Here is a 12,842-nt window from a genome sequence, read left to right on the forward strand (position 1 = left end):
GGGTTGTCCGAGAATTTATAGCACAGCTTTTGATGATCCTTGGTTGGGGTCTGAGCAGATTATTTGTTGCGATTGCAAACATAATAATATGGTGGTCGGATAGTCCAGGATTATGAGGAAAAATATTAAGATCCACAATATTTATTTATTCCACGGGACAAAACTAGGTCCAGAGTATGACTGTGGCAGTGAGTAGGTCCGGAGACATGTTGGACAAAACCCACTGAGTCGATGATGGCTCCGAAAGCCTTTTGGAGTGGGTCTGTGGACTTTTCCATGTGAATATTAAAGCCACCAAAAATTTGAATATTATCTGCCATGACTACAAGGTCCGATAGGATTTCAGTGACAAACGCTGTATACGGCCCAGGAGGCCTGTAAACAGTAGCTTTAAAAAGTGATTGAGTAGGCTGCATAGATTTCATGACTAGGAAAATAACCTCACACTCAACGTCAACAAAACTAAGGAGATGATTGTGGACTTCAGGAAACAGCAGAGGGAACACCCCCCTATCCACATCAATGGAACAGTAGTGGAGAGGGTAGTAAGTTTTAAGTTCCTCGGCGTACACATCACAGACAAACTGAATTGGTCCACCCACACAGACAGCATTGTGAAGAAGGCGCAGCAGCGCCTCTTTAACCTCACAAACTTCTACAGATGCACAATCGAGAGCATCCTGTCGGGCTGTATCACCGCCTGGTACGGCAACTGCTCCGCCCACAACTGTAAGGCTCTCCAGAGGGTAGTGAGGTTTGCACAACGCATCACCGGGGGCAAACTACCTGCCCTCCAGGACACCTACACCACCCGATGTCACAGGAAGGCCATAAAGATCATCAAGGACAACTACCCGAGCCACTGCCTGTTCACCCCGCTATCATCCAGAAGGCGAGGTCAGTACAGGTGCATCAAATCTGGGACCGAGAGACTGAAAAACAGCTTCTATCTCAAGGCCATCAGACTGTTAAACAGCCACCACTAATATTGAGTGGCTGCTGCCAACACAGACTCAACTCCAGCCACTTTAATAATGGGAATTGATGGGAAATTATGTAAAATATATCACTAGCCACTTTAAACAATGCTACCTAATATGTTTACATACCCTACATTATTCATCTCATATATGTATATACTGTACTGTATATCATCTACTGCATCTTTATGTAATACATGTATCACTAGCCACTTTAACTATGCCACTTTGTTTACATACTCATCTCATATGTATATACTGTATTCAATACCATCTACTGTATCTTGCCTATGCCGCTCTGTACCATCACTCATTCATATATCTTTATGTACATATTCTTTATCCCCTTACACTTGTGTGTATAAGGTAGTAGTTTTGGAATAGTTAGCTAGATTACTCGTTGGTTATTACTGCATTGTCGGAACAAGAAGCACAAGCATTTCGCTACACTCGCATTAACATCTGCTAACCATGTGTATGTGACAAATAAAATTTGATTTGACTAGAAGCTCGAAAGATGAGAATGCAATCTTTTTTTTGTAAATTGAAATTTGCTATCGTAAATGTTAGCAACACCTCCGCCTTTGCTGGATGCGCGGGGATATGGTCACTAGTGTAACCAGGAGAGGCCTCATTTAACACAGTAAATTCAGGCTTAAGCCATGTTTCAGTCAGGTCAATCACAAGATTATGATCAGTTAATTGACCATAACTGTCTAGGAACTGAGGGATCTAACATTAAGTAGCCCCATTTTGAATGTCACATCTCTTTCAATGACAGGAATGGACGTCTTCGAACACCGCCATGTTTAGACCAACCTAGATTGAGGAACAGTCTCAATTGGGATAGCTGAGCTGACTACACTGACTGCTGGTGGCAGACTCCACTGAGTTGGCAGCCTGCACCCTCTCATTGTGGCGCTAGAGCCCTGTATCTGGTCTGCAGCAGCATTCTTGATAAGGCCACTTTTTCTATTGTTCTCCATGCATCTTTTCAGTGTTCTGGTGGTAGTCTGCACATCCCAGGCATTGCAATCTTTTCCTCACCATCAGGGTCAAGGGTGTTGCATTTTTGGCTTTCATAAAGGAGCAGATCAAACCAAAGCGTACTGAATATTAGTCATACATGCCTCATTTTAGGCACTCATCCAACAAGCTTAGAACACCATCCTGGCCTCCGGCCAGGTTTAGAACAGTTAGCTAGAGACTAAGGTTAGTTGGGACACCATTTTAGAATATCTTCATTCCTGCACAAGTGCTTCTCAGAAACCTACCGATTAACAATCTTGTATTCTGCAGAATGTCTTACTGGAAAGCACCCATTGGTTTTCCAGGTAGTCTTTACTGTGGTCACACTGCTAGTTTCAGAGGATTGTTGACCTGAGCTGTTATCACAATGCCTAGAAGTGTTCTGTACATGACATAGAACCCATCCCATCTGGACATATCAATAATCAAGCCCTAGTTATGCATTTCAGAAACCACCATTCTTGGTTAAAGAGTCATTTATGAATAAGACCACATTCAACTAGCGCATCACCAATAAACTCAGGTGTACTTCAAAATAATGTTAACCACAGAAAAATGACTCAAAAGCAGAAGCTAATATGGTTTCAGCAAAGATAATCTGTTTCACATTGAATGAGGGCCTGAACAGTATTTCACTACACTCTACCCAGGTTATAATACTTGAAGATTTTCTTAACTGGAAAATCAGATTTGTCATCGAGTGGCAAGGCTGCAAAATATTCAAACAAAGAAAATTTAAAAGTGGCAATCTTTATTATTTTACAGTGAATAAACATTTTGTACATTAGTAAAGAATTAGGAGTTGATCAATAACTAACTTGAACACACAATACAAAAAGGTTAATTATCGGATAGATTGGTGGATGCTGCTGCTGGTGGACTTCACCATCCTCTCTTTGGCCTTCTTCTTGACTGGATCCAGCTCAAAGCTCTTCCAGAGGCGGACAGTTTCATCACCGGCTACAGTGGCGATAGTCGAGCAGTCTGGACTCATGGTAATGTTCAAGACCCTGCCCTCATGACCTTTGGGGGGAGGGGGAGTTTTAGATTTCAGTTTTGAACTTTGACCCCAGAATGGCTACAGTTGGAAACATGTGCTATTTTACTTTCAATTTTGTACACCAGCTTCATAAAGCTGAAAAATGATATACCTTTTGGTTATGGAAAAGACTTCAGTAGTTTAGATGATTCTTTACACTATAGCTACTTATTTTGTCAAACTGAAATTTTTTGCAGTTTTAGGCAAAAAAATTATCCTTGTCAACTGATCCATCAATGACAAACTTAACAGCTCTGTGTAAAGTTATTACAAGAGTCATCATTTCAGGCCAGACACTCACCATTGAGCTCTGCCACTTTAGTCAAGGAGGGATACTTCCAGATGACTACGTTGTCGTGGGCATATCCGTGGCCGGAGACCAATTCCTTGTAGTTTGGCGCAAACTTCAAAGAGGACACCTGTAAGGCAGATTTGACCACCAGTCAATGTCTGATCGTAAAGGTATTGCAGTTATGCAAAGTAAACTTTTTTTTTAAGTGACTGGTATGCAAATATTCATGTCGCTATGACTGAGCAGCAGGTCCTTGGAGGTGGAATATCATCTAGCACAAAATTGAATGAGACTTCAGAACAGACAATCCCACTAGGGATCAAGATGGGTGCAGTTACCTGAGACTGAGTGTCCAGGGCACTGATGCAAGAGCCACTGGTGACGTTCCAGATGCGGATGTGACGGTCACTGGTGCCCCCTCCAGACGCAAGAATGTTAGGTTGCCATGGGCACCAGGCCAAAGCCTAAGGAATTTTAGTAAGAAACAATCATTGTGGTTGGGCATTTCTCTTTACAGTGAGTGGACTTTAATGTGCATCAAATTGTGGCCTTTTATTCAATCCCAACTCCACCCTTCAAACATGGTAGTTTATTTAACCAATAATTACATTTATTTCTTTTTTTTTGCTTACCTTGACTGCACCTTGGTGCTCATTGAAGCTGTGGACAGCATTACTGCCTTGGCCGCTGCCCTCCTGCACACCTGGCCACACGTACACAAGGTTGTCGTTGCCGCCACTGGCCAGGTATCTTCCATCAGGGGACCACTCCAGCCCACACACCTCCTGAGAGTGTCCGGACAGGGTGAAGATGTGGTGGTCTGCTACCCTTACATCATGGTGGTGGATGTGACCAGATCTGGAGCCACTGGAAAAGGTAAATCACAAGATGGTTAATAAAAACACCAAATCAAAACATTCTGGACACAAACATAACCAAAATAATAGATCCAGGAGGGACTGACTTAAGGCTGTGGCAGACTGTACATGGGATTCCATCTTTTACATTTTGTCACGCCACACTGATGTTACCAAATTAAAATCTTTATCATCCTGTCCAGATGTACAATTCGCTTCAGTTCTGGCGTCACATTCTGTGATAGTCTTGCGAGGCTTCGTCAACTGCAGTGGTGTATTTGATCTGAGCCAGCTCATGTTGATCATGTTCCAGCACCAGCCCCACTATGCTTATGCGCAAGTATATTGAATTTAAAAAACTGAAAGTAGGCATTGTAGAACGTTTTCAAATAACCTCTAAATAGCATGGTCGCTGTGGTAGAACATTATTTTGATTGGCGATTGTGCATTTATTATAATCCCATCAGGTAGGCTGATTTCAGATGCGTCACGTAAATAAGACTATTCAGGAAATTGTTCTGACACAGTATGTAGCCTAAACATTAAATAGAACTATTAAATTAATCTGACTATTCACAAGAATCATATTCTGTGCATACTCTGTACCGGCAGTGTTCCTAGTTGTCAGTCGCTGGGATCTGCTCGTACCAGCCACACTGCGCGATAAAGCACCCAAAAAAAATTGGACACGGTATAACTTCTTCAAGGGGTCTACGACCGCATGTAGCAGTACTCTAAGCGACAGATCCATGTCACACTGAACGAGCCAAGACGTACCACGATCATTTACGACCTAAGAATTTGCCCACAACATGGACATTGTCCGGGACAGTAAAATCACAGCAAAAGCATTAAGTGGGACTGACTATTCATATAGTCGTACCCCCCCCCCCCCAGACATGAAACTTTACCTGGAAAGAATGTGATTGTTCCAACTCAGACTGCCAACTCTGGCAGTGTGGCCAGACATGCTGCGTAGACGCTTCTGGTTCTCCACATCCCACAACTAGGGACAACGACAAATTCAGGTGATATGTATACAAAAAAGGCATTAAATCATTCTTTAACACCACAAAATTGCATTGGAGGCCCAATTCAGTTAGATGTGCGCTGGGTAGGTTCACAGCAGACAGTTCACCTGAACTTTGCAGTCACTGGTACCAAGGGCAAGGAAGTTGCCCTCCTTGATCCATGACACAGAGCAGATGTAGTCCTCCACCTGCTCCATCTTCATCAGTAGGACGATGTCACCCTGGGTGGCGTCCCACAGATAAAGATTGCTGTGAAGGGCAACTGCTAGAAGGTTCCGGCTGCTCCAGTCTAGTAGGTTCAGATCTGTGGGAACAGACAGAGGTAAATTGAGCTTTTTAACAAAGTAAAAGAATGCGCATCTCCACCCTGAGTGAATTTAGATGAGTCTGAAGACAAAAGGACAAGATCAACTTGATGTGGCCCGTTAGTCACTCCATCTCCCATTGAAATCTTGGACCTCTCTCTATACACCAAGTAACTCAGCTCCGTCATATCAGCCTGGCAGATAACTCAGCTTGGATGTCAGCCAACCACCTCAAGCTTAACCTCGCCAGGACGAAGCTACTCTTCCTCCAGGGAAAGGCCTACCTCCCCATCACAGTTGACACCTCCAGAATGCAAAAAACCCTGGCCGGACCCTGGACAACACTCGTTCTCTGCCAACATCAAAGCAGTGACTCGCTCCTGCAAGTTCATGCTCTACAACATTGTAGAATACGAACTTCTCACCGGAAGCGGCACAGCTTCCACCTCAAGCTAGGACAGCATCTTCCCTGTCCATCTTCCAAAAACAACCAAAACTCCTCAAAGAGTATCTGAAGTAATCCCACACACCCTCCACAGATAAGAGCAGCTGCCAAATTACTAAAATGTAAAACACTGGATTTATGCATTACGGCAGGCGCATGTTACACCCACAGCTAGGATTACTTCCCAAGTAGGTTACTGGACATTTACTGTGTTAGGAGACAGTCGTCATTTTGAAGTTCAGGAGCATCTATGACACACAGCCCTAGATTAAGTCAATCGGTACCTGCTCCTCAGACATTTGTAGTACAGTATTGGCAGGACTCACAGAAATCATTTCGGAGTTCAGGAGCGTCTAAGATTCTGTCAGGCACTGATGGTATGTATCGGTTCTTTTTGGTGGAAACTGGGGTAGGAATCTGACTGTAGAGAACTTTTAGGTTGTTCTGGTAACCTGCAAAGAAAAGAGAATTCAACACTAGATTCTGATAGCAAGCAACTGACATCAAGTCACAATCATTCCCAACAGAAGGCCTACCTTCTGGAGCATTCAAGGGTTTTCCTCCCAGATGCAAGATCTTTGCCTCCTCAATGTCATATCCATTGAGTGTAACAGACCATGCTTTCTGGTTCTCCTACAATGACAAATTTGCCTGTGTTTAGCTACAATACAACATACCAACAACAAATGTGATTGGAAATGTTAGAGAAAAGACTCACTGATGTTGCTGCTGAGGGGTTTGTGTCCATGGGTTCATTTTCCTTTGAGAGCAGGAAGCTTGCCACATCCATCTGTTTGTTGTTTCTAGTGGGAATGAAACGGTCACCACCTGCCTTGGAAGGTGTGCACTGTGTCTTTCCATTTTTACCTGAGCAAGAGAGAAGGGCAGATTAGTAATAGAACCCTTGGTGAAACAGATTGTTAACAGTGCCACACCCATAGACAGTTGAAAGAGACTATCTACGTACACATAATCAAGTACTGTAGAGCAAGATTCAACATGAAAAACAAAAATAATAGCTAGTCACCTGGTGTTTTACTGGGCGTCTTGGACAGACTAAGAGATCGGTTTCCGGATTTGCCAGGTGATAGAGCGCTGGTGTTGGCACAGCTGGTCGACATCGACGAACTGGCTTTTCTCTGCCACCTCGCCATGGGCGCGTTTGTGATTGGCATATCCAGCTTCAGAATGCTGTGAATGTCGTTGTCGAATCCAAATTGAGCCATGTCTGAATCTGACTTTCGGACTTCCTACAGGGTAACGATGCAAGAATAGAACCAAGTAGTTTATAAAATTACACTAACAAATGCATATATTTTGTTAACTAAACGTGCATGTTAGCTAACCGTAGAAAACGAATTCACTGACGCTATAATTGAACGGCTAACGTTTGCCAGCAAACTTGCTGGCTTTCTCCGTCATTTACGATTTACATTCCATGCAACAAAACCTAAATGTAGGCGTTAACAAACGTGAGCTACTTACTATAAAATTAATTCCACACGTCGTTGATGATAAAAATGTACTTTTAGAACTACTGGAAGGGAAAATCAACTCACAAACTTCACTGAAACGTGTTCCTTTCTGCCGCAGCTCAGGTTTAAAATTTCAACAACCAATGACGAACTTTCTTTAAATTACTAAATGCGCTGTCGTGATTGGTTTGTTCAAAAGATTTGGGAGGTTACCATGGAAGCAGAATAGCATCCGTTACTATGATTGGTGGAAAATGTAGCCGTTGCCCTCCTGAATAATCAAAGCCGAAAGAAAATATCGTCACACTTCTTCGAAGGACGGATAGAATCCACATCGCCCCCTAGCGAAAATAAGGTCCAAACCACTGGCACTGAGGTTTATTGTTTTGTTAACACTGATCTATAAAGTCAATCATTTTGAAGTCGCCTACATAATCTAATGCGGAAATGAATTCAATATGTGTCCATTCATGCTAGTCCATTTATTTAGCTAACCGAATTTCCGGAGGCGTGGTCTTCACCATCTTTGATTTCAGTAGCACCAGTTTCAGCAGGAAGAGCTATCAATTTATAAAACTTAACTAGTAGCTACATATTCGTGTTTGTAGGATACACCCCGAAAATAAACCATCAATATGTTCAACAGGATGACAAGCCTTTGGATGGGTGATGTACGTTCGCTCTGTTTTAATCCTCTTGTTACTAACTGACTGAAGGCAAACGTTTTAGCCAGCTACTTTAGCTACAGGGGACTAGCTATCTGGTAACGTTATCTAGCTTGCTAACGTCAGCTAGCTAAATTCCCCAATTGTTGTGATGTGAAGTGTATAATCTGTATGGTTATGTGGACGTTCATTTAAAAACAGGACAAGAGATACAGCCAGTGATGTATTAGGTACCGAATTAAAATGTGGTAACTTCTCAAAAGTAATGTTCCCGAATCCCGACAGTTAGGCTAGCTCGCTGCCCTGGCTGGGCCTAGTAGTAGAGGACCTAATAATATCAAGAGTTTCTAAACCTGTCTTTGGTAATAGTCTAACGTGTTTACAGCTACTCCTGAGCTCAAGCAGACATTTGTTTAAACATTTGGGTTGTCACTAGTTATCATAGCTGACTAAACTCCACTCCATGGTGACGGAAGTGTCTGACGAATTGAATTACGTTCAACAAATGTTTGGTCGTCACTAGTTACCACAGCCACAAAGTCATAATTATAGCAACATTTTAAACCTAACTTTAACCACACTGCTAACATTATGCCTAACCTAACCAGGCCTTCTCTCACTATTCTCTATTTCCTGGCTTGTACTGTAGCCAGCTTTATATTTCATGGATATGAATGGGATATTTGCAAGTGTATATCTTACAGACAGATAACTCTACACAATCTTTTTCAAAGCTGGACCCATACATGGATGAGAATTTCATCAAACAAGCCTTCAGCACTATGGGCGAGACGGCGTATGGTGTTAAGATCATTACCCACAGAGTAACAGGGTACGTTCATCACACCTCTGTGTAATGTAGTCAAGTAATGCCATGTGTTTCCTTGTTTTTAAATAGTCCACACTATTTTATGTAGGCTATATATCAAGCAACTACTTTACCAAATTAGAATCAGTCAGTAATTAAAATACATTGTGAGTAATTTAACCCTATCAGCTACAATGCCAGGCTATCCTAACCTTAAATGTCAGTTGTTCTAGAACCTCCTGTTGTCATTTTAGGGAAGTACTTGGTTTACTTACCACAGAGCTGTGAATTGATACTGTAATTTCAAAATGCAATATTTATTACCCCACATTGGGGGTTTCTGTCCCGTTTCTAAAATGTTGTTGTATCACACTGTTGGCACTAATACAATCTCTTGTTCTACAGTGGTTCAGCGGGCTATTGCTTTGTGGAAATGGCAGACGAAACCAGCGTTGACCGATGCGTTCACCAACTGAATGGGAAGCTAGTTCCTGGATCAAATCCGGTGAGCACTCATCATAAGCTTGACATTTCTAAAATTCATAGTTCATTTGAACAACTTACTCAAGATGTATTAGCGGACAACCACCCTCTAGTTTTAGTTTCAAATGTGTTGTTGATAGCGGAGCTTCGCTAGCATTGGCCCCCACCTTAATTTGAGGTTGATGGAACGGAATACAGTATCTCAGATTTACATTACTGCAAAGTTACTGAGCTCCGTTTTCTTCCTGATGAAGGTGGTTGAGGCTGTTTGTAAGTTGACTTTGTTTAAAGCTGGTGAATAAACTCTGTTAGGAACTAACTGACGAATGGAATAAAGCCTGTTCTGGGTGGTGGAGGTATGTAAACCAAATAAAATGTTCTTCTCTAATAATATACTCTTTATTTTCCAGCAATATATGTCCTTACTACACGCATTTGTCTTTGAAGGTGCTTGATTGCTTGTTCTTTCTTCCTGTATAGCCCAGAAAGTTTAAGTTAAACTATGCAACTTACGGGAAACGGCCAGAGGCTGGGTAAGCTGTTTTACTTTCTTCCTCATTTGATGCATGATTCTGTTGTTGGAACCCGCAGTATATCACACTGTTCTGTGTGATATTTTCTATCTCCAGAAAAAAAGATTGTGCGAAAGAAACCGCTAGATGGTTTTGTGTTGGTTCACCTTCGTAATCCCTCTCTCTGTGTCTGTCTTTTATGCAACCTCAGCCCGGAATTTTCCGTTTTTGTGGGAGATCTGTCATCAGAGGTGGACGACTACCAGCTTCATCAGTTCTTCTTGAAGAAGTACCCTTCCTGCAAAGGAGGCAAAGTGGTCTCTGATCAGTATGGTAACTCCAGGTATGTGTGCTGAACAGACTTATACATTCATGTTATTTGGTGAGGCTAGTTATGCATCACCTGCTTTTGAACACAATTTGAATTAATCTGACATTTCATTACATTTTAAATTCCTTGTAAAAGCTCATGGCGTTTTAACAATAGACAATTGTTTCAATAACACTTCGTATTACATTGGATGTGTGTGTGTGTGTGTGTATATATATATACTACTGTGTTGGGTATCTTCACCACTGTTTACCACTGGTATATTTCCCCCTAAATACTGGAAAAGTTTGTTTCTGACATTTATGCTAAAACTATTGTTTTCCCCATGTAGGGTAAGCAAGAGCAACTCACAATTGAAGTGATGCTACTTCATATTAAAAGTAAAACAACAAGTTTCAGTTCTACCATACCATTTTTGTTTTTCGAATTAATTACGCATTTGATTAGCATGATACGGCGAGTTCGGACAGAATGTGTGCTCAGGGTTTTAGCATTTTGCTTGATCTCGCAGAGGTTATGGCTTCATCAAGTTTGAAGATGAGAACGAACAGAAGAAAGCCATCGATGAGTGTCAGAATGCTTCAGGCCTGGGGACGAAACCAATCAGGATCAGCATAGCTGTGAACAAGAGGTATGGTTCTAATCTTCTGAAATAAGTATATAAATTATACTGTATTAGGGTCAATTAGTGTCATGCTGGTCTGTCTTTGTTGAAAGTTGATATACTTTGTGTGATTGTCCTCCTAACTTGACATCCACTGCTCCTAACATAAAGTGTTCCTGTTTCCTTGCTTTTTAGCCATAAAATGAACAGCTATAACAACCAGAACCACAACTCCTACCACAACAATTACCAACAGCCATACTATCAACAACCCAACCAGAATTACTACCCTCAGTGGGGCTATGACCAGTACAACAGCTACAACTATGGTGGGTACGGCCCCTATGGAGGGTACCCCCCTCCAGGCCCCCATGGGATGATGGGACCCCCACCTCCCATCGGCATGCCCCCCATGCCCACAGACATGCAGACTTCCTCAGAGGTAAGGCTTCCTTACATGCTCCTGGGATCTTTCCTCATAATTTCCCATAACCTGTCCCTTAATCTAATGAAATCTGTCTAAAAATGGTTTTCATGCTAACAGGTGTTCACAATGATTCATTTGTGTTGTCTTGTTTTTCACATTAGCAAACACAGGAGTCCACAGATGAGCCTGAAGAAGAGGCAGCAGAAGGTAACTCTTCTCTATACTTTCACATGCACTAAAGGAAAATGCAATGTGTTTCAGATATAAGGTCTTTCTTGTTCTTCCTTTTAAATGTATTGTTACCATTGCCTGACTCGGTTGCATTCAAAACCCTTGGTTTCTTGACTTATTTACTCTTCTTCATTCCCCTCTCTTCCCTGCCAGAACCCAATCCTCACCTGGATGTGGATGCACTGAACAAAGAATACATGGAGGGGAGTGAGGAGCTCTATGATTCACTAATGAACTGTCACTGGCAGCCACTGGATACCATCACTTCAAAAATCCCTCCTTTTTCCACTTCCTGATCTGTTTCCACTTGTCCTATGAATTTAGTATGAAGTGTATTTTCTCCAAAAGAGCAGTCACACAGAAAATGTCAGCGTTGTTTAAAAAAAATATTTACCAGTAGAGACGCATTATGTTCCTGAGCTACATTATTGTCCATTTGTATATATTGTCCACGTCTTTTGCTTATTTTTTTCTGTCTCTCTAGATTATTATTATTATTAGATCTTTTTTTTTTGTTGCCGAAACTTGATTCTTCCATTTTAATTTGATTATATCAAGTAATCAATGTTCGTCATCTCCCAGACACTTTGTTTTTTATTTCACACTGTTTTGGGTACCATCTTGTCTTCAGAAAGAAAATGTAAAGAAATGTTGGTGTAACTCTATTTTTCAAAAATGAGAAACTTACATTTAAGCTTGTATTTCAAAAGCTTGCATCTCAACTTTACTTTAGCTTAATCTGTGGGTTTCTTTTTTTTTCTTCTTTTAAATGCATTTACCTGTCATTTTCATGTTATACAACTTGTCTATTTGTCTTAGACTTGTAATTCATGTCAGCTTTTTTTTGTGCCTGTAGCTTTTGAAATAATTGTATTATTAAAGCTGACTTGGAGGGGAAAAAAACAAGATGTTGAAGTTGTTTAAGTACAGTAGTAGACTGTATTATCCAATTGTAATTTCACAAGGAAAAGTGGTGCTTATGCAAAGTTTAACATTTTCATTCAACACATTTGGTCTGATTTGAATAAAATCTTAATTTTCCTTCTTACCTACAGTTGAAGTCGGAAGTTTACATACACCTTAGCCAAATACATTTAAAGTTTTTCACAAATCCCAACATTTAATCCTTGTAATAATTCCCTGTTTTAGGTCAGTTAGGATCACCACTTTATTTTAAGAATGTGAAATGTCAGAATAATAGTAGAGAGAATGATTTATTTCAGATTGTATTTATTTCGTCACATTCCCAGTGGGTCAGAAGTTTACATACACTCAATTAGTATATGGTAGCATTGCCTTTAAATTGTTTAAATAGGGTCAAACATTTT

General features: G+C 41.1%; 2 protein-coding genes across 3 annotated transcripts; one reads left to right on the top strand and one right to left on the bottom strand.

The window, feature by feature from the left end:
• Window positions 1–2,743: 2,743 nt before the first annotated feature.
• Window positions 2,744–7,675, bottom strand: cdc20 (cell division cycle 20 homolog). 2 transcript variants are annotated; one of them, XM_021589355.2, is made up of 11 exons: window positions 7,538–7,675; window positions 7,006–7,228; window positions 6,697–6,845; window positions 6,515–6,611; window positions 6,305–6,430; window positions 5,336–5,532; window positions 5,109–5,203; window positions 3,973–4,207; window positions 3,679–3,804; window positions 3,350–3,467; window positions 2,744–3,032 (listed from the first exon to the last, which is right to left on the bottom strand). In XM_021589355.2, exons 2-11 carry the CDS (start codon window positions 7,202–7,204, stop codon window positions 2,854–2,856), a joined length of 1,521 nt encoding a protein of 506 aa, XP_021445030.1. In that variant the 5' UTR covers window positions 7,205–7,228; window positions 7,538–7,675; the 3' UTR covers window positions 2,744–2,853. The 2 variants fall into 2 exon arrangements, with proteins under 2 accessions (XP_021445030.1, XP_021445028.1); XM_021589353.2 differs by having other exon boundaries at window positions 7,464–7,618.
• Window positions 7,676–7,768: 93 nt separating this feature from the next.
• On the top strand, window positions 7,769–12,564 carry LOC110508663 (tRNA selenocysteine 1-associated protein 1-like). The gene is made up of 9 exons (XM_021589356.2): window positions 7,769–8,124; window positions 8,853–8,950; window positions 9,332–9,431; window positions 9,890–9,942; window positions 10,133–10,264; window positions 10,764–10,883; window positions 11,052–11,298; window positions 11,445–11,490; window positions 11,668–12,564. The coding sequence occupies exons 1-9, from the start codon at window positions 8,089–8,091 to the stop codon at window positions 11,808–11,810; spliced, it is 975 nt and encodes a 324-aa protein (XP_021445031.1). The 5' UTR covers window positions 7,769–8,088; the 3' UTR covers window positions 11,811–12,564.
• The last annotated feature ends 278 nt before the right edge of the window (window positions 12,565–12,842 follow it).

This window comes from Oncorhynchus mykiss, chromosome 28 (genome assembly GCF_013265735.2).
Source record: "Oncorhynchus mykiss isolate Arlee chromosome 28, USDA_OmykA_1.1, whole genome shotgun sequence".
Taxonomy (NCBI): Eukaryota; Metazoa; Chordata; class Actinopteri; order Salmoniformes; family Salmonidae; genus Oncorhynchus; species Oncorhynchus mykiss.